The sequence below is a fragment of the Cottoperca gobio genome, chromosome 22 (genome assembly GCF_900634415.1).
Source record: "Cottoperca gobio chromosome 22, fCotGob3.1, whole genome shotgun sequence".
Taxonomy (NCBI): domain Eukaryota; kingdom Metazoa; phylum Chordata; class Actinopteri; order Perciformes; family Bovichtidae; genus Cottoperca; species Cottoperca gobio.
Window position 1 is genome coordinate 4,103,101 of NC_041376.1, and position 17,951 is coordinate 4,121,051.

The 17,951-nt window shown below is 43.4% G+C and overlaps 1 protein-coding gene across 1 annotated transcript in view; it reads right to left on the reverse strand.

Moving 5' to 3' along the window:
- Positions 1 to 17,951, reverse strand: part of plekhh1 (pleckstrin homology domain containing, family H (with MyTH4 domain) member 1) — a 125,310-nt gene that overhangs the window by 3,400 nt on the left and 103,959 nt on the right. The window contains 24 exon segments of the mRNA XM_029460481.1: positions 159 to 301; positions 408 to 549; positions 755 to 852; positions 1,179 to 1,334; positions 1,659 to 1,836; positions 1,973 to 2,070; positions 2,205 to 2,381; positions 3,319 to 3,431; positions 4,748 to 4,859; positions 4,964 to 5,143; positions 5,338 to 5,418; positions 6,844 to 7,002; positions 7,423 to 7,509; positions 7,692 to 7,802; positions 8,280 to 8,416; positions 8,582 to 8,729; positions 8,833 to 8,924; positions 10,090 to 10,168; positions 10,364 to 11,079; positions 11,830 to 12,012; positions 12,215 to 12,296; positions 12,624 to 12,707; positions 12,804 to 12,953; positions 13,660 to 13,722. Coding sequence (XP_029316341.1) covers positions 159 to 301; positions 408 to 549; positions 755 to 852; positions 1,179 to 1,334; positions 1,659 to 1,836; positions 1,973 to 2,070; positions 2,205 to 2,381; positions 3,319 to 3,431; positions 4,748 to 4,859; positions 4,964 to 5,143; positions 5,338 to 5,418; positions 6,844 to 7,002; positions 7,423 to 7,509; positions 7,692 to 7,802; positions 8,280 to 8,416; positions 8,582 to 8,729; positions 8,833 to 8,924; positions 10,090 to 10,168; positions 10,364 to 11,079; positions 11,830 to 12,012; positions 12,215 to 12,296; positions 12,624 to 12,707; positions 12,804 to 12,953; positions 13,660 to 13,722 — 3,569 coding nt within the window.

The window sequence follows — 17,951 nt, forward strand, 5'->3', positions numbered from 1 at the left end:
TTATAAGGAACATTTGTAAAGTTTAAATCTAATCTGGAGCAAATCCTGCAGTATTTGGATCAATCACCACCACTATGACATATTAAACAAATCTGCACGAGGACATTAGGTTCTCAGGTTCTACATAAAAACAAATGGGAGAATGTATTGTGTGTTACCTGAGCTGCTCTGAGCTGCAGTCCTGTTTGTAGCGTTTGGGGTAGAAGCGCTCTAAAGCCTGCAGGAGAATCTGCTGAGATTTAGGCTGAGGAGAGCCGGCAGGAGAGGAGGCAGCTGGTCTCTCCGCGTCACCATGTTCAACCTGGAAGCAGAAAGATGAAAGAAGTGTGAAGTGTTAGAAAGAGATGGATGGTTTTAAAAAACACAAACGTTCCTTCCTGACAGTACGAGGTTAGGGTTTTACAGACCTGTGCCAAGAGGGCAGCCACCTCCAGAGCCAGCTCTTTGTTCACAGGGAAGTGGCCTTGCTGAACTTCGTCATTCACCTGGTACGCCAGCAGGAGGCGCTCTCGCTCCATCTCTCCTTTCACCTGAGCCCTGAAACACAATCTGTGCATGCAGAAGAACACGCAGCCATGTAACTGGTTTTCCGGGTAGAGGTTGAAATAATTTATATTTCCCTTTATTTCAAAAGATGCAGGAAACCTACCCCCCCAACAGAGAAGGCAGAACACGTATCCCATCACCATCTCTGACTGTTTAAAAAGCCTTGTACACATCAGAACACATGCTGAGCTTTGTGTTTGTGTCCTACCTGCTTTTGTATGTTAGACGCACTATCCGCGTCCCCTCATTTTTCCCGGGGTGCAGCTCCTTCAGCCCCTGCTCCCACTTGGAAATGACGTCGCAGATCTGGCACAAGGGATAAACGTCAGTCTCCAGTCAGACATGTGGAAGCTTTTACTTTATTTCCTGGTTGTGTCAGCAGGTGGCAGCAGCAGCTTCAGCCCCAGAGAAAGACATCAATCTGTTTGTAAAAATCTATAGTGTGCGAGCCAGACAGTTATAGATGTAGTCTTTGGTGGTGGGTCAACACAAAGTCACCAAATGTGTCAAAATATTCTTTAACTGCTGGTCCTCTAGAAATATGAAGTAACTTGAGACAAATGTTTTGAATAAATGCAGCACAAAAGCCTGAGTGTGTGTGGAGGGCTTCCTGCTCAGGGACACACACTTACCTTGGCAGACGGCTGCAGGCAGTGCTCCAGGTCTTTGCCAGATGGATCATCAGTGAAGAGGGCAAAGCCAGACAGCTGAGGCTTCCTCACGCCGATCCTCTGGTTCAGCGTATTGAGGAACTCTTCCACTGTGGTGGAGCCGTCGAAACCCACCACCTGCATGAGAAAACAAAGGATGAGAAACCAGAGCCAGCCAATAGCATCCTGACAGTCCAAACTGCGCAACTAGCAAGGAAAGTAAGAGCATAATATAAGAACTGCGGACGTACTGCAACTGTAAGAGGGATTTAAGACCAGAAGACAAATGTTCTGCACTCCAGGTTTAAATATTTAAGCAGCTATTGCTTTATTTTCCTGTAGGTGGCAACATCAGCATGCCTTCACATCTGCAGGTATAAACTGACGCTGCTGTTACCACATTAAGTTCTCTCCCTCCAGCTTCAGTAATAATTGTGGCAGTGTGTTGTACTTGTGTGTCACCTGGTAGGTGTTGTTCATGAAGTGGACTGGGATGCTGAACGGCAGTGAGTGGTGGTAGGGGTTTCTCAGCAGGATGGAGACGATCTCCATACGCGAAGGTTTGGCCGCCCGCTCTCCATTCTGCAGCGTTCGCTCCACAGACCTCTGACAGTACACTGCATACTTCCCCACCTCACTCCTGCGTGGGTTGGGGGGGGGGGGGGAGAAGGGATACAGATGTAAAACAATGCACTAAAACCTGCCTCAGAACTGGCTTTAGTTACTTTGGAGTTGTTTTTGATGGAGTCATGGCTCAGCTGCTTCAGGCGCCTCACCTCGGGTCAGCATTGCGCTGCAGGTACTGCCGCAGGTACCACAGGAAATGTTGTTGAGGAAGGAACAGAGCCACGCACAGTGACAACAGCTGCCAGCACTGCAGGACGAGGAACGTTTGAGGTTTATAGGATATCTTTTCATGCATACATTTGTCAAACTTTTGCCAAACATGCAGCAACACGATGCAGTAAATGATTCCAGTTTGACCACTTCATTATCATGCAGGCTGACCTGTGTGAGGGGGTAGTTGTGTGGCGTCCGGCGGTTAGTCTGCTTGATCAGCTGACAGTACATTTCATTCTGCAGCTCCGGGTGTGTCAGGCACACTTGCAAAGCATTCTGGGACAGCGAGGTGTGGTAATCGACAGACGGAGACTCAACCAGCACGTTGATGAAGAGCTGACAGGACTGCAGAGGAGGAAAGAATTCACACTTAATTCCAGCGCACTGCCAGCAGGTGGAGGCAAACACACACCGCAGACTAGAAATACTCCACATGATGATGAAACAACTAAAACAGAGGTCAGTAGAATGAGCACGTCATTATGTTGTTAAGTAACCTTTGTTTTCATCCGCTGGGACACACCAATTTAAAAGTTGTCATCTCGTCTTGTCAGATTCATTAATACTTCAAAGGCGTGAAGCAGAGCGCAGACTTGAAAAGCGTGTCACTTCCATTCATTCTGTTTCTTTGTGAGCGTTTGGGACAGTTTTTTTAAAGGCTGGCTGGTCAAAGAGAGAGCCGATCTATTCAACTTCCAATCCCGTAGTGTAGCAACTGCAGCGGGCAGAGCTGTGGAGCAGGGAGGGGGCTTCTGGGTGGGCGCACTGAGGGCTACGGAGTTGAAAAGAGAGGAAAAGGATCTGCCATCTTCCTACTAGGTCCTTGTTCTGCTCTGATCCCAGTTCTCCTCCCCCATCCCGTGGCTTCCATATCCATTGCTGCCACTCTCTGAAGGCCCTGACCTCCCATGTCTCCTCTTTAAAGGGCCGCCTTTCACACCGGCTGTAAACCAGAGGAACGGTTAGCCTCAATCAGAGCAGATAATCAAGGCCATTATCTCTCTTCCACACTTTCAATGAGCTGGGGCTCTTGTCCTCGAGCCTTTGATCTGGTTTTAAGGCAGGAGGAAAGAGAGGAAGGAGAGGAAGAGGGTCACAGAGCGCATCCAGGAGTAGGAGGGGATAATGGAGTAGGGTGGATGATGCCTTGAACAGACCCTCGCAGTGAGAGCCGCACAGAAAGGTAAAGAGGGTTTCAGAGAAAGGGATGAAAGGAAGAGGAGGAAAGTAAGTGGAGTAGGAGAAGAGAGACAGAGAGAGGGTGAGAGGTGGAGCGGCCGACCTTGAAAAGCTTGAGAGCTTCAGTCTGCAGAGCTTCAGAGGGCAGAGTGGTGAGAGGCGAGCGCAGACCCTCCTTACAGAAACTCAAGGCCTCGCTCTTCCACAAGGCGGATTCTGGGAAAAGAAGAAGCACACACACACACACGCACACACACCCACACACACACACACACAGACAAACATAAAGATTGAGTTTCAAAGCCGTAATGACTCTCAACAGCTGAAAACAAAATATTCACACACTGTGCTGCAGTCGTAAACACAGTCTGCTGTGTGGATTAAGGCTGTCACACATAGTGGATCAAAATAACATGTCGCATGCTACCGACTACATTTGTATCCACTTATAGAGAGACTTTACAGGCCTTAAGCCTCTCAGTTCATTACGCATCTACTGTGAGAGTTACACATGTATCTGCAGTGCTGACTTCATGATATGTAGCGTTGAAATCTGAGCAAAAGTTGTTGAACTTTGAAACAACAGTTATGTCACCTGTATTGCAGAGTCGTAGCTACAACTGAGGACACTGATGTCATGTTATTATAAGGTATTTGTGTGAATTTGTGCGTTTTATTGACAATTAGAAACACACACCTGGTGGTTATTTTACAGGCTTATATATTTATATATAATATATATATATTATATATGTATATATGTATATATATTATATTTATATATATTAATATATAAATATATAATATATTAATATATATATATATAAATATATATTATATATAATATATATATATATATATATAAATATATATTATATATTATATATTTATATATATTAATATATAAATATATATTAATATATAATATATATATATATATATATTAATATATATATATATATATATATATATATTATATATAATATATATATATATAATATATTAATATATATATATGTATATATATATATTATATATATTAATATATAATATATTAATATATATATGTTAAATAAAAAGCTCTGCCTTCATAAAATACAGTTTGAAGTCAGAAAAAGTTTCAAATTAGATAAAATATATAAAACATTTATACCAACTTTCAAAACCTTTTGATAGTCAGAATATATTGAAGCACGATATAAAGCTATAGAAAGGTCTCAGTTAAACTAAAATGTGATTACTGGCTGTTACGTGAAGGCTTTAAAACAACATTTAGATCCTCATGTTTGACATAAGTACAGTTGAGAGTTCTTGAATAAATAAGCCCCATCCAAATTATAAAAAAAGATCATTCAAAAGTGTGTTTGTAATTTAGTAGCACATAAAAAAACCTCACTTAAGATAAGTGCGCAAAGTAAATCTGAAGTCAAATATATTTGTTATTTCTTCTAATAAACCTAGCTTGTTAAAAGATGAATACATGTTTCAGTTATTAATAATGCTTCTTTGCTGTAGAACAGGTGTTTTCTCACCTGGGTCTCCCTCTGCATCCAGGAGTTTACCAATGAACTGCTCGTACTCCGTGCCCACTTTGAAGGTTGCACAGCTGCCCGCTGCCACAGTCAGGTGATACAGCCATGTGTCCTGTGTAGAAAGAAAGCATTAATGTGCAAACAGAAGTGAATGAATCCCACACCTGCGGATGAATTACATCCACATTTATTCCTTAAATGAACACGACGCATTACCTTCTCCTGCTTGGTGCCGATGAGCAGGTATGTGGGACTCTGGTCTCTTGGTTGGACCACTAAGGTGCAGTGTGAGGAGAGGAAGCCTCGACTGCCCGCCTCATAGTCCTCGTCTGAATCACAGGAGCGATCTACTTCCTGTACCGAGGCCCCTCGCATCTGCAGCTGACCCAGAGGCAGCTGAGACAAAGAAAGATGGTGGTAACTACTATAATACAGACAGATTTAAACTCAATTCTTCTTCTAAGCAACAGCTGTAAGCCCCAGTCATGTGTGAGAATCAACCGCTACAGGAGCGTGTGTCTGCAAAGGTTTCAATAATCATTCACAAAAGACGAGGCGAGGACATGTTGTGAGGAGGGAGTTTCGCGAACCTTGTCTTCCTGATTGCGATAGTAGTAGAAGACTTTTCCAACCAAAGAACACCACACCAGCTTAGAGTGTCCATGTTTGACCTGAAACAAGAAGACAATGGCAGAAGAGAAAGATATCAGGACAAGTCCCAACACTGCTTTTCACTACAGCTGTAAACACAAGACTTCAAATGCTTTATATTCTTTGAAACTCAGACAAAAAAGCTTGACAGGGATTTCTACATCTGACCAGCAGATGTCTCAGGAGCGTGCAGGTATGTGTGCATCGTTTTCATTCTTTCCAAAACAAAGTGACAACTAACATCCAACAAACGTGAACACTTCAGCTCTGATTCTGCACTCGGAGGAAAGCAGCTGCTGATGACAACAACACATCACTGCAACTGCTTTCAGATCGTTTTGGAGCAACGTTGTCACTGGAGGACACAAAGCCAGCTGTGCATCCCTCAAACAGGGGTCACCGGGGTTAACTGCGCCGATCACGTCATAACCTGCAGATCAAAGACGACTCTCGGGAAGGGATTTGGGGTTTGGAGGACGTCGGCTGTCAGTCATCAGTCGGAGACGCATCACTCACACCCGTCAGATGTTTAAGTGTCTTAACTTTACCAACAGACAGGCCGTGGCTCAGGAAAAGCAGGGGAAGAGGAGGGAGGAAGGGAAGGAGGTCTGGAGCATTCCAGCGGCTCGGGCCTTACAGCCGTGTCCCGACGTGAAGGAGGTTTTCAAGAATCTGCTTCAAGTGGTCCGCTAAACCCTCCCCACCCCGGTGACACTTCTATATCGGTCTGAAAGAGACGTTAAGTCTGAAAACGAGTTATTTCAGGCGTCCTCTTCAGGGAGAAAGCCTGGCTAATCTTTACCTCTCGCAACTACGCAATACAAAGTGATGCATCGAAGGACCGAGGAAGAACATTACATTCACCTACATTATTTTACTAATAAAACCTTTTATTGTTTGTACATGATTGTAGTTATGATTAGTCGATATATTGATAATATATTATATCGTTTTGGTCATTTTTAAAGCAAAAATGACCAAAGAAATCAGCTGCTTCCAGCTTTTTAAATGACATTTGCAGCTTTTTTCCTTTCCTAAGACTGCACATCTACGTTACTGATGTTGTGTTAGTCGGCTAAAACAAGCAAATCTTTACAATGTCAACCTGCCGGGGAATTGTGTGGCCATTTTTGACTATTTTCTGAAATATTCTAGACAAAAGATTGATCGATAAACAGTAAAAACAGTCGTCAAATATTTGATTAAATTGATATTAAGTTGCTTTAAAATACTAAAGCCTCTGAAAAGCGTTATATAATTGATTGTTACATATCAATTAAATAATAACTGAGGACTTGTGCTAACTTTCATGAATATTTAATATTATACAGAAATACTTTCTTGCCGTGAGATAAGCCAGAAGATTAATACTTCTTTAGATAAACAGCTGTTTCCCTGCGAAGCTTAGCTTACACACATGAGAAGTTCTGATCTTATCATCCAACCTTTGTGAGCCAACCCCTCACGGTGGGCTTGGCGGTGGTCTCCACAGTCACCGGGCTGCTGGCCTGGACTTTGAGGATGTTCTGCAGGACCCTGATCCACTCCTCCAGGATGTTGGGCGAGTCGGCCGTCAGATAGAACGTCTTCTTCTCCGTAATCAGCTGATTAGACCAAAAAGGGAGAAATATGGGAAAAATGCTCAGCCCGAGCCCGAGACTGAGATAGCATCATCGTGTCAGAGGAGATCAGAATCAGGGTCCGAAGAGCCGGGAAAACATTCCAGGCCAATGCTACACCTGATGTAATTTTAAGCTGCTTCTCTGGTATGCAGCAGTAAAGCTCTACGGTGATGCAGTGCTATAATAAGAGTGCTGGTGCGTGTGTGTGTGTGTGTGTGTGTGTAGCTGCGTGTGTCCTCTAGCAACTCGTGCTGAAGTCGTTTGAATTGCAGATCTATAAACAATTTAACGACCGTTTTAATTCTTTGCATAGCCTGCAGAAGTGTGCAGCGTAAATCATAGTCTCCTTGTCTTAGAGTTAAGCACTACTGGGATCATTTTATAACAATGTTCTGCCCTTACTTGAAATGTCTGTGCTCCTTCTCCACGAACTATACGGCAGGACGAGTTCAGCTCAATCTGACCCTGAGGTTTCCTGATCACGTCACTCTGAAAACACACAAGAATATTTATTTCAGCCTAAAATTATAATAATAAAACTACAGTGCTCGTGCACTCAACTGCAGCCTTTCTTAAACCTAAACACACAAGAGTTTAGAAATATCTGTGCAATGTTTTCTGTGCAGACGGCAAAACCTTAGAAGGAAGCAGGCTGGCGGGCTCACACTCACAGGAGATTTATAGTAAAGGATCTCTCCGTTCCTCAGAATGAACCAGCGACGCTTCCAGGCTTTCACCTGACTGCCCATCTTCAGCAGGTACCCCGACTTCTCCAGCATCTCCTGCACACACCAACGGCACACGAGTTATTTAAAGACAACCGACTGCTCAAACTGGATCTAACTTACTCAAAATATTTCTTTATTACCATTTCTTTATATATATATTTCTAGTACAATGCTACACATCATGCAGTTATCCTGTCAAATAAGTGAAAGGTGTATAAAGTATATTTATGTTATTTATTTGTAGTTTTGTCTTGTTTTTTTTGTATAATTTTGATTTTATTATTATTATTATTATTATTTTTAATATATATTAAATTTGTTTAATTTATTTAATGTATTTAATGTATTTTATTTATTTATTTTATTTATTTATTATTATTTATTTATTTATTTATTTATTTATTTATTTAATTTATTTAATTTATTTATTTATTTAATTCATTTAATTTAAACGGGCACGTTATTGGTGTTTTCAGCGTCCTTGTTGGCAGAGGAACACTGTGAAAGTGACAGACTGAGGCCTCCACTCACAGGCCCAGTGCTCTCACAGGAGTAGGAGGAGGTTCGCTGGACTTTATGTTCCGGCTCGGAGTAGTCACTGTCCAGGGAGTAGGCATCGGGAGGGATGGCGTAATCACTCTCTGAGCTGATGGAGGACATGGACACACCTAGGAAAACAGGAGATGGTGCATACATTAAAAACAAGGTACAGAAAGTAAGAGAAGGATGCATCGAAGTGGTTGAGAGGTTCAGAGCCAGCAGACAACAGGATGAACAGAACTTTTAAATGTTCCTAGTTGAGAGAATGACATTTTGTCATCTGTAATCCTCGCCTCTCTTGACGGCGCGCGGGCTCCCCGGGACGCTGCCCTTCTTGTCCGGGCTCAGGATGGAGGTCCGTAAACTGGCCAGAGAGCTGCTGTCGTCCTCGGACCCGGAGTCATCGTCGGGCAGAGGCACACTGCTGATCTGAGTGGCTTTCTGAAACATTTAAAAGGAGTAGTGTAAAGACGAGCTGCCTCTAAAGTAAAGCACAGATCTAGCTGCACTGTAAAGCTTCAGTAAACAATATGCGTTGACTCACCCCTTTCAGGGTGGTGTAGACGGGAACATTGAGATTCTTATAGATCAGCTGCGTGAACGGACCTGCGGCAGGATACTGGGGTAAGTTGGATCCTGCAACACACACAGGAAAACCTTTATTCAGAGTTTATTTGATTTACGTTTCCTTTTTTTTGTATGGAGATGTACATAGCACATCATTTATATATATATTATTTACACTATGTCATTTTGCTGTATAGCACGAGTACTGAAGAGTCATCTGTGAACTGTGACGTCAGTGAAATATCTATAAGTTAGCATTAGCACCGTCAGCTACTGGCCAGGGTCTGAAGGGAAACTCCTGAGCGAATTACATTTAACTCTGGTGCGTTTTTATTGCTTATGCTTATTTATTAATAGGACTATAATTAATAGGACAGGACTATATGCATCTCAAGCACCCACTGGTAAAAAGGTCTTGAGCTAAAACTAAATAAATCTGGTCCTCTGTATTCATTTCGTCAGAGATCTAAATGCTCAAACAACAGATGCACCTTAAGGCACATGAGAGAGAGAAAGATATAACTTAATCCACAACAGCCACTCGGCAGTCAGAAATTCAAAAGTCAGAGTGCTGTCAGACCTCGCGTTCTGCATCCTCACAAAATGGATGATGTGGGGACAGAAAGCGCAGCAGTAATTACACCCAGACCGCGTCCTTTCATCGCGGCTGATTAAAAAGCAGCCTCTCCCTCAGCTCCTCTAAACCTCAGCACTCTTATGCTCTTCCTCGACTCTTTAAAGAAAGAAAGAAAGAAAGAAGAGGAGGCTCCTGAAGAGGAGGCTCCACACACCTGTGCAGGTGTGTGCAGCCTCGGGCCAGAGGAAGTGACATCAAAGGCGGCAATGACAGATCCAAAGCAACCGCACACAGCCACTGGAGCTTTAGCATCGGCTGAACGACATGTCACTTCACAGACTCTTCTCCTGCACCACCCAGGCTCACGCAGACAGACGAGCACACACAGGGTTCGACACGCCTTTATTCTTGCCTTAATCTATTTGAGCTGTTTTTAATTTTAGATTCTTTAATGGCTCTTTTAATTGTGTTTAAATGTCCTTTTATAATGTGTTTCTTTTGCACTTTATAAACAAACGCACCTTTAAAGATGACAAACACCTTCCCTGTCTTTCAGATCTGCGTTTAACTGACTATAAATAGATGTTGCAGAAAAGTGCATGTTAGAGAAGGAGGAGTGGATAGTTAGCTTCTTGTTTCTGGCTGCGGGGGACTCACCTCGTCCGGGGCCCCTGCCTCCAGGACTCGCCTCTGATACTCTCATTCCTGACTTTGCCACGGCGTAGATCCGACTCTCCTGCAGAGAGAACAAAGTCAGAAGGATTCCCCATCACTAAACATTCATTACAAACGCCTTCAGACAGTTCAACCCTTTAGATGAATATGAAGTCACACCGCCATCAGCTGGTTAGTTTGATTTAGAACAAAGACTGACTGATTGTAATAGTGTAAAAACAACAATTTGATAGTAGATCATTCTGGTCTCTCGTACCCATGAAGGGAAGCGATGTAAAGGAGGCGTCGGCGGTGGATCCAGCTGATCCAGTTCTTCTGGGAGTCCCACAAAGGAGACTCCATCCCTGCATAGCTCCTCGAAACCCGACCCTTCCACCACCCCGTCCATGCTGTCGGGGAGCCCGTCGTCAATGTCTGTTTCTTCCACAAGCTGCGAGAAGGGCGAGGTGGCCGTGCCTGAGCTCTTGAGCGTGGAGCAAGTGGAGGATGGGGTCATGATATCGATGTTAACGTTGAGGTGGTGGAGTCGGTCCAGGCTGGGCTGCGGCTGGCTGTAATGCTTCTTGACCAGCTGGATGCTGTCCCTGGGGGTCAGCGGAGTCCGTACTTTGGGTAGCGTCATGCTGGCGCCCGACTGGTGAGCTGGAGGATTGGGGAAGGGGTTGTTGGTAGAGGGGGAGCGCGACAGGAGCGGGCTTTTGGGCGTTATTCTGAGGGACGACTCTGGGGAGCTCGATCCGTGGGCCATCTCGTAGGCCGAGGATGAGGAGGAAGAGGACGAGGAGGAGTGAAGGCATTGAGAGCGGAACTTGCTGTTGAGCTCATCGGAGGAGTTGTCTCTATCAGAGACGCCCGTCTGAGCCTCTGGGACCACCGGGAGCTCTGGTCCACTGATGGAAACAGGGCCGCTCCGAGCATCATGGTCCCCGAGACAAATCCCTTTACTGGACTGCTCAGGAGTCCTCTTCACATCTGAGGAGACAGATTATAAACGTTTGAGAAATCATACATACCATGAAGGAACCGCTGTTCAAGGAACACTCCAAATCATATGTTGATTCATAAAACACAGCAAAGTTGTGGACAATCATCCGCCTCACGATACAACTAAATATGCCTACCATAATATATTTCAAACAGAAATCTGGAGCTGTGAGGAACACGAGGAGGGAAACACAGAAGCATTACATATTATATTATACATGTATTATTATTACATGTATTATTATTACATGTATTATTAGTTATATTATTATTATATTATTACATATATATTATTATTATTATTATTACATATGATTATTATTATATTATTATTACATTATTGGTTATATATTACAGATATTGATTATTATTCATATTATTATTATTATTATTTATATTATTACATATATTATATTATTATTATATTATTACATATATTATTATTATTATATTATATTATATTATTACATCATATTATTTATTATTATTATTTACTATATATATTTTTGCTGTAATTTGGAGTATCTTCAATTAATCTAAGCTGCACTCTACAATGGAGTTAAACATCAACACACACACACACACACACACACACACACACACACACACACACACACACACACACACACACACACACACACACACACACACACACACACACACACACACACACACACACACACACACACACGCTTCCTTCTTCCCATCCCAAGATCATATAAATGAAGGGCAGCACACCTGTCGGCGGGGTCTTGATATTAGAGACGGCCCCTCTGGGACCTGCTTGTCTCCAGCCGTCGTCCTGCGCAGGTGGAGTACCGGGGCAGCTGGGAGGAAACAGCGGGCTGCTGGGCACCAGGTGTGTATCCGTTACAGGGGAGGTGGCAGGAGATCCAGAGGAAACATGTTTCTCTAAGAGAGCTGGAGGAGAAAGACAAACTCATGTCACTCTCTTTCCTATTGGAGCTCTGGGAATATGTTGTAACAGATACACTTATTATTATTCTCTAACATGACCTTTTACTGTAATACTGCGAAAAATAAGCACCAAATATGGACAATATTATAAGCACATTCATGTGAACTCAATTGACTTCATGACTTCTAATCTGATGAACTGAACCTTGCAGTTTGTCCTGCAGCAACATGATCTGTTCTGTCTGCTTCAGGTTGGCCATTTTCAGCTGCTGGTTCTCCTGCTCCATCTGCAACAAAGCACATATACATATATATATATATATATATATATCTTAAAACAACAACTTAGCAGACACATACTGTACAACTGTTATAGTAAAAGCAATTAGATAATGCTTGCTTTTAAAGCTGATAGTGATTTCACCTCTCAACTAAGTGTTGTGCTTCTTAAACCTGCTTAATAACAGAGATACGTGGGTCGTCCCGAGTACAAACAGCGGTAGGTAAACCTTTTTAATCACAAGTGTCTCTTGTTTCCACAGATGACGTCTCTCAGCAGCGCGAGGGCTTTCCCAGAGGCTCTCGCTTGAGCATCTCTACATGTGTGAGCTTACCTCTTTAAGCTTGAACGTGACCCAGTCTTTAATCTTGGCAGCCTTCTCCTCAATAACTTTCGCCTCCTGGGCTCTGACTAAGATCTGTTGTCAGAGAAAACAGGGATTGTGGATTATTTCAACCTATTTCATGAACATAAATGGACATTTCTGCTCTGTATCTGATGTCTCCGTCCATACCTGTTTTTCCAGCTGCACCTCTAATCTCTTTATCACGGCATCTTTGTCTTGAACCTGATTGGTCAGCTCCTGATACTTCCTGTACAACGAGTTCTCCGATTCGCTGGTTTGAATGTTTGCAGACTTCAGTTTTTCTTCCATGACATGGATCTGAAAATGCATAATTAGAGGAGTTAGTGCACGAGCACGCGGCACGGCAAAGAGTAAGCTCAAATTTGCACGGCTCTTTTAGTTTTGATCGGCACGGGACAAAGCCGAGAGGAAAACACACAGAGAAAACCTTTTGCCAACTCTGACAAGAAAAAGCTTTCTGAGCCCTCTGGTATGTCTTGATTTTTAAGAAGTCCACTTACTAGCTTTTTTTAGAGCTTTCAACCACAGACCACGACCGATGGAGTAAACTAATCGCTAAGGAAAACTGCTATTGAGCTCGTACGCAGAGTTTCTTTTGCAGAATCACTGAATGTGTTGAAATAATGTCAAACATTTTAAATATTAATTCAATTGTTGAGGGAAAGAACTGACTCTGGCCTTGGATTGTGTTTGATTGTTCATTTAACTCACTTTTTATGGTATTTTCAATTTATTAAATGATAATTACAATTCATTATAACTAATCTTATTCAGCTTAGTCAGCTATGATAACACACTAGTTAACAAAGTAATCGCTGAGATCTAAAAACACAAGAGGTGTCAGATGTTTACACAGGTTGTCGCCAGATTAGCAAGTGTTTTACATTATTTTATGAATGTCATGCAACACTAGAGCATAAAGCCTGGAGGCTCGTATGTGGTGCAATTATCCTTTAATATTTGACAAGCTGTAAAAGCAGTGGGATGAGAAGAAGCTCTCTACCTGCTTCTCAGCGCTCTCAGCTCGCTGGTCGGACTCGATCACCCTCTGCTCCAGTTCCTGCATCTGGAATAGAGACAAAAGAAGTTACAATCTTCAAGAGTTACATTTCATTTCATTTAAAAACACACACCTGCACGTGCACGCAGACACACTTAATCCTTCAGAAACACTGTTGCCATCGGGGGCGTTAGGAGCGCGTTCCTAATTACCAAGATCTCTCTGTAACAATACGAGCAGTTGAGAAAGAAACATTTTAATGTGAGTTTTACAGGAAGGAAAGAAGATGAAGCATCCGCCGAGTCAGACTGAAGAAGCAGCACACAGGGGGGGGGGGGGGGACTTCTGTCAAAATCTCTGCTGAACAAGGAGTGGCACTTTGAGCAGAGAGGCCCTCAGAGGAGGCTGAACATCTTCCCACCGCCGGTCAAACAACCGCGTGACAGAAGAATGCTACTACGTGTGTGCACAAGCTTGCGTCACCTTTTGTGCAAGCGTGCATACTCACGCTTTCAAAAGGCACACACTGTCCATCCTGCAAGTATGCACACATCTGCAAGTACCCTCTCCATCAGCAACACACACACACACACACACACACACACACACACACACACACACAAATGCTTGCACACACAAGTTCAACCCTTTCTTCTGAGTCCAGTGACCCAGGTGAAAGGAGAACAAACACACTAATGGATTCACTCTGCTCCGGAGATGTATTTGAATTCCTGCCGTCATCTTTGTTTCCCTTTCTTTCGCTCTCTTCTGTCTTTCTTTCTCCCTTCTCGTCACCTCCATAAAAGCCCCCCCGAGTCCCAGAATCCACCACTCTACAACATCTGAACGCTCCCTCGCAGCCAGATTAACACTGGCTAAAGCCGGAGCGCATGTTGATGGTTAGTGGTTGGATGACTCCTCACCTTGAGGTCAAAAGCCTTCGTCGTGAGTCAAAGGCTTTACCGAGCTTGAGCCCAAGAGCAAACAGCACTTTGTCCTCCGTTCAAAAACAATAAATAGGAGAGGCGAGCAAGCACTTTAGGTGAATACAAATTAGGTAAGAAGTCACAATGTAGAACAGATGTGAGAGGAAGTCTGCAGAAGGAGCCGGCAGACGCACTAAAAAGCTGCCACATCCAGTTTGAGGACAAGTTAGAGGTCAAGAGGTCAAGGTGGTCGGACTTTGACCTTACTGAATTCAAAAGAACAAATGGCGGTGATGTCAGGACTGAGACGCTTTGACACAGATAAAGCAGAGAACAGCTTCAGCGTCACGACTGCGGTTCAAGTGGCTTCATTGAGAGAAGAAAGAGGAGCTCATCACTTATACATCAGGGGTTAGCAAATGTTTCTAAAGACGTAGCCACACAGCCACCACCTGTCATGTTAGTCATTTATTTACAGTTGATTTTTAATAGATGCCATTTAACACACACACACACACACACACACACACACACACACACACACACACACACACACACACACACACACACACACACAGGTTGTGTTTAGGTTACAGCTGACTCAATATGTGGCTGTATATTTTATATTCAAAACAACATCTGTATGCTTTCAAATTAGTTGAGCTCCTTCAAATCCACGGTTAAAAATAGTCCCCAACAAAATGCACTATTTGCTCTTGTGTAAAGAACTTTTGCTAAATAACTGTTCACAGTTACTGACACATTAAATAACTGACACGTCTGATCCTGGAGGTCAGATTCACCTGCTCCTTTAACTTAAGGAGGTAAACATTTAATAACAAGGACGCTCATTTAAAACAGTTTTCCACCTTCCTCTGCACTTTAATCATTAACCCTTGTGCACAGCTGATGGTTAGCAATGACTCCAGCTTAATCATTAAATGTTAAAAAATAACCTTTGTATAAAGGAGGAGGGACGCTGTAGATAAGGCACTGGTAGAGAAAGAGGGAAGGACTATAACGCTAAAGTGATTATCTATTAAACCCACTCTGATCATTCATATGAAGACAAATAAGAGCGTAGTTTAAGCCTTTCCTCACAGGGTTAATTAAACACTCAATGTTTACACACACGTGACCCCGATGACCTCAATCAACTGTGTTTCGCTCCTCGAGCCACGTGAGGTTTATGTAGGAGATTAATCTAATGTGTCCCGTATTAGATTATCCGAGTAATGAGGAAACCTTGAAGTGGGAACACCACCTCTGAATAAAGTATTTCTATGTCCAGAATTGATTTTTATTTATCTTCATCCTCTCCCAAACCACCTCCCCAGTTCTTTCTGTTTTTATGGCCCGCCAGCTGACAGCTGTCGATTGCACTTCCTTAATCCACGGTAAAAACTCATAAAAAGGGAGAACTTGTCCTGTTAAACTCCTCACAAGGCAAATGGGGCATCTCCTTCTCTCGCTTCTCCCTCACTCGCAGCCTCCGGGGGGGATAAACGCCATGTCACAGGCAGACACGTCAACGTTTTCCTTTTTTTCATGTTTTTTTCCATACCAAAGTGGGTCAATGCGTAAAACACTCCTAACTTGGCAAAAGAGGGGATGAAGAGCGTGAAGCAGACTTTCCAAAAAGTAATAACATGACGGCATAGTAGTCACTCAGCAGCCGTCCACCCCCCCCACCCCCTCAGCACGGGCTTCCACTTAAACCCACTCAGCGCTGTGTGTGTCGGACTGTGTGTGCACGTGTGACAGGAGTGCAAGAAAAAGTGAGAGATTAATTTGCCTATTTCCTTGGCGACATGCCCAAGAGAACATTTCACAATAAATACTGCGTGTGCCGGCTCCTAACGGGAAAGTAATTAGTCCATTTTCAGAAAGGTTTGAGCTCCCTTCTATTCTCATCATCGCTGATTGGAAAAGCTAAAACGTGTAGATGTGTACAAAGAGCATTTTATACAAGTGTGCATGTGTGACTGTGGGTACCGCTTCCTAATAAGGCAGGGGCGAGTTGCAGCGATGGCTTAATTCGTGGTTAAGGGATAATCCTGGCAATGTTTTACTTTTTATTTACCGTCCAAAGATCCCATGAAACCAGCAATGTTTTACAAATCAATCCACCTCTCAGTACCGCTGACCTCCATACTCTGTCCGAGCCCGTAATCTCTTTAAAAACAGCCCACAAAATATATACTTTAAGGCCTGAGTAAGTATATATATATATATACATGTATATATAAATGTTAGTGTGTGTTGGAGGTCTGACAGGACCTGCCAGGGGACACAGCAGGGAGTCGTCCATATCAGACACATGGGTTATGTTTGGACTGTAAACATCCTGCTGACGGACTGAATGAACCCCTCCAGAGTTAGGGATGAGGTAGAACTCACTCGTCCTCCCTGTGATCCAAACACTTCCACTCTTTTACCGACAAGCCGACTCTCCCGATGACAGCTGATCACTTTCCAAAGTGTCTGGTCGTCGGGCTTCACAACAGCCACGGCTTCACAAGCGTTCGGCCGGTGACTTTGAGGGGAAGCACGAGAAGCGATGAGTTCAATGTTAAATATTCCTCTTGGCTCAAACCGGAGCCAACCTCCGATGACACAGAGTGAGTGGAGCAAATGTTTACCAAATAACCTCGAGTAATCCCATCTGTCTTTACGGACACGCGTACACACACACAGTCATGCACACCTGTAGTTCCAACTGATTCACATGCTTTAATCGTCTCCTTGTGTGTAAAACACTTAAAAAGCTCTGCCGGAGGAGGAGGAAGAAGGAGATGACGAGGCAGTGAGGTCTGCACGGCGTTTGTGGCATGGATAGTTTCGCAGATGAGAGTGGCATGACTAATCTTTACAGTAGTACGGCAGTTTAAACAGCCGCAGACTCGACTCATTTTACATTATTTATGCCAAATCATCGGGCAGGCAAAACCTTACTCAAGATCCAGTTAACTCTTACGCTTCTGAACCTGCTCTGCTAAAGCTGCCCGCTGCGGTGGATGGTTATCAGGAGAAGGATGAGATCACGAGCACACTTTACGTGTCTCTGAGCAGTGGTTGAGCTCAGGACACTTTGGACAAACTACATTTCCCATCTGTCTCGGGAGTTCATCCAAGAGGAGCTGGAGTTTCTGAGTAGAATGACATCTGTGTCTTCTGACTCTGAGACTTTTTGAGTTAAGTTGTAAACTACTCCCGTCGGGATTAAGTTGCTCCATTAAATACTTACTAAGTTTCAAACTGGCGATCAACTTCCCTCTTGGTTTAGATCAAGAACCACAGCGTCCGGCTGACGACCTTTGCTGCATCTCTCTCCCTTATTTCCTCTCTTCTCTCCACTTCTGGCACTGT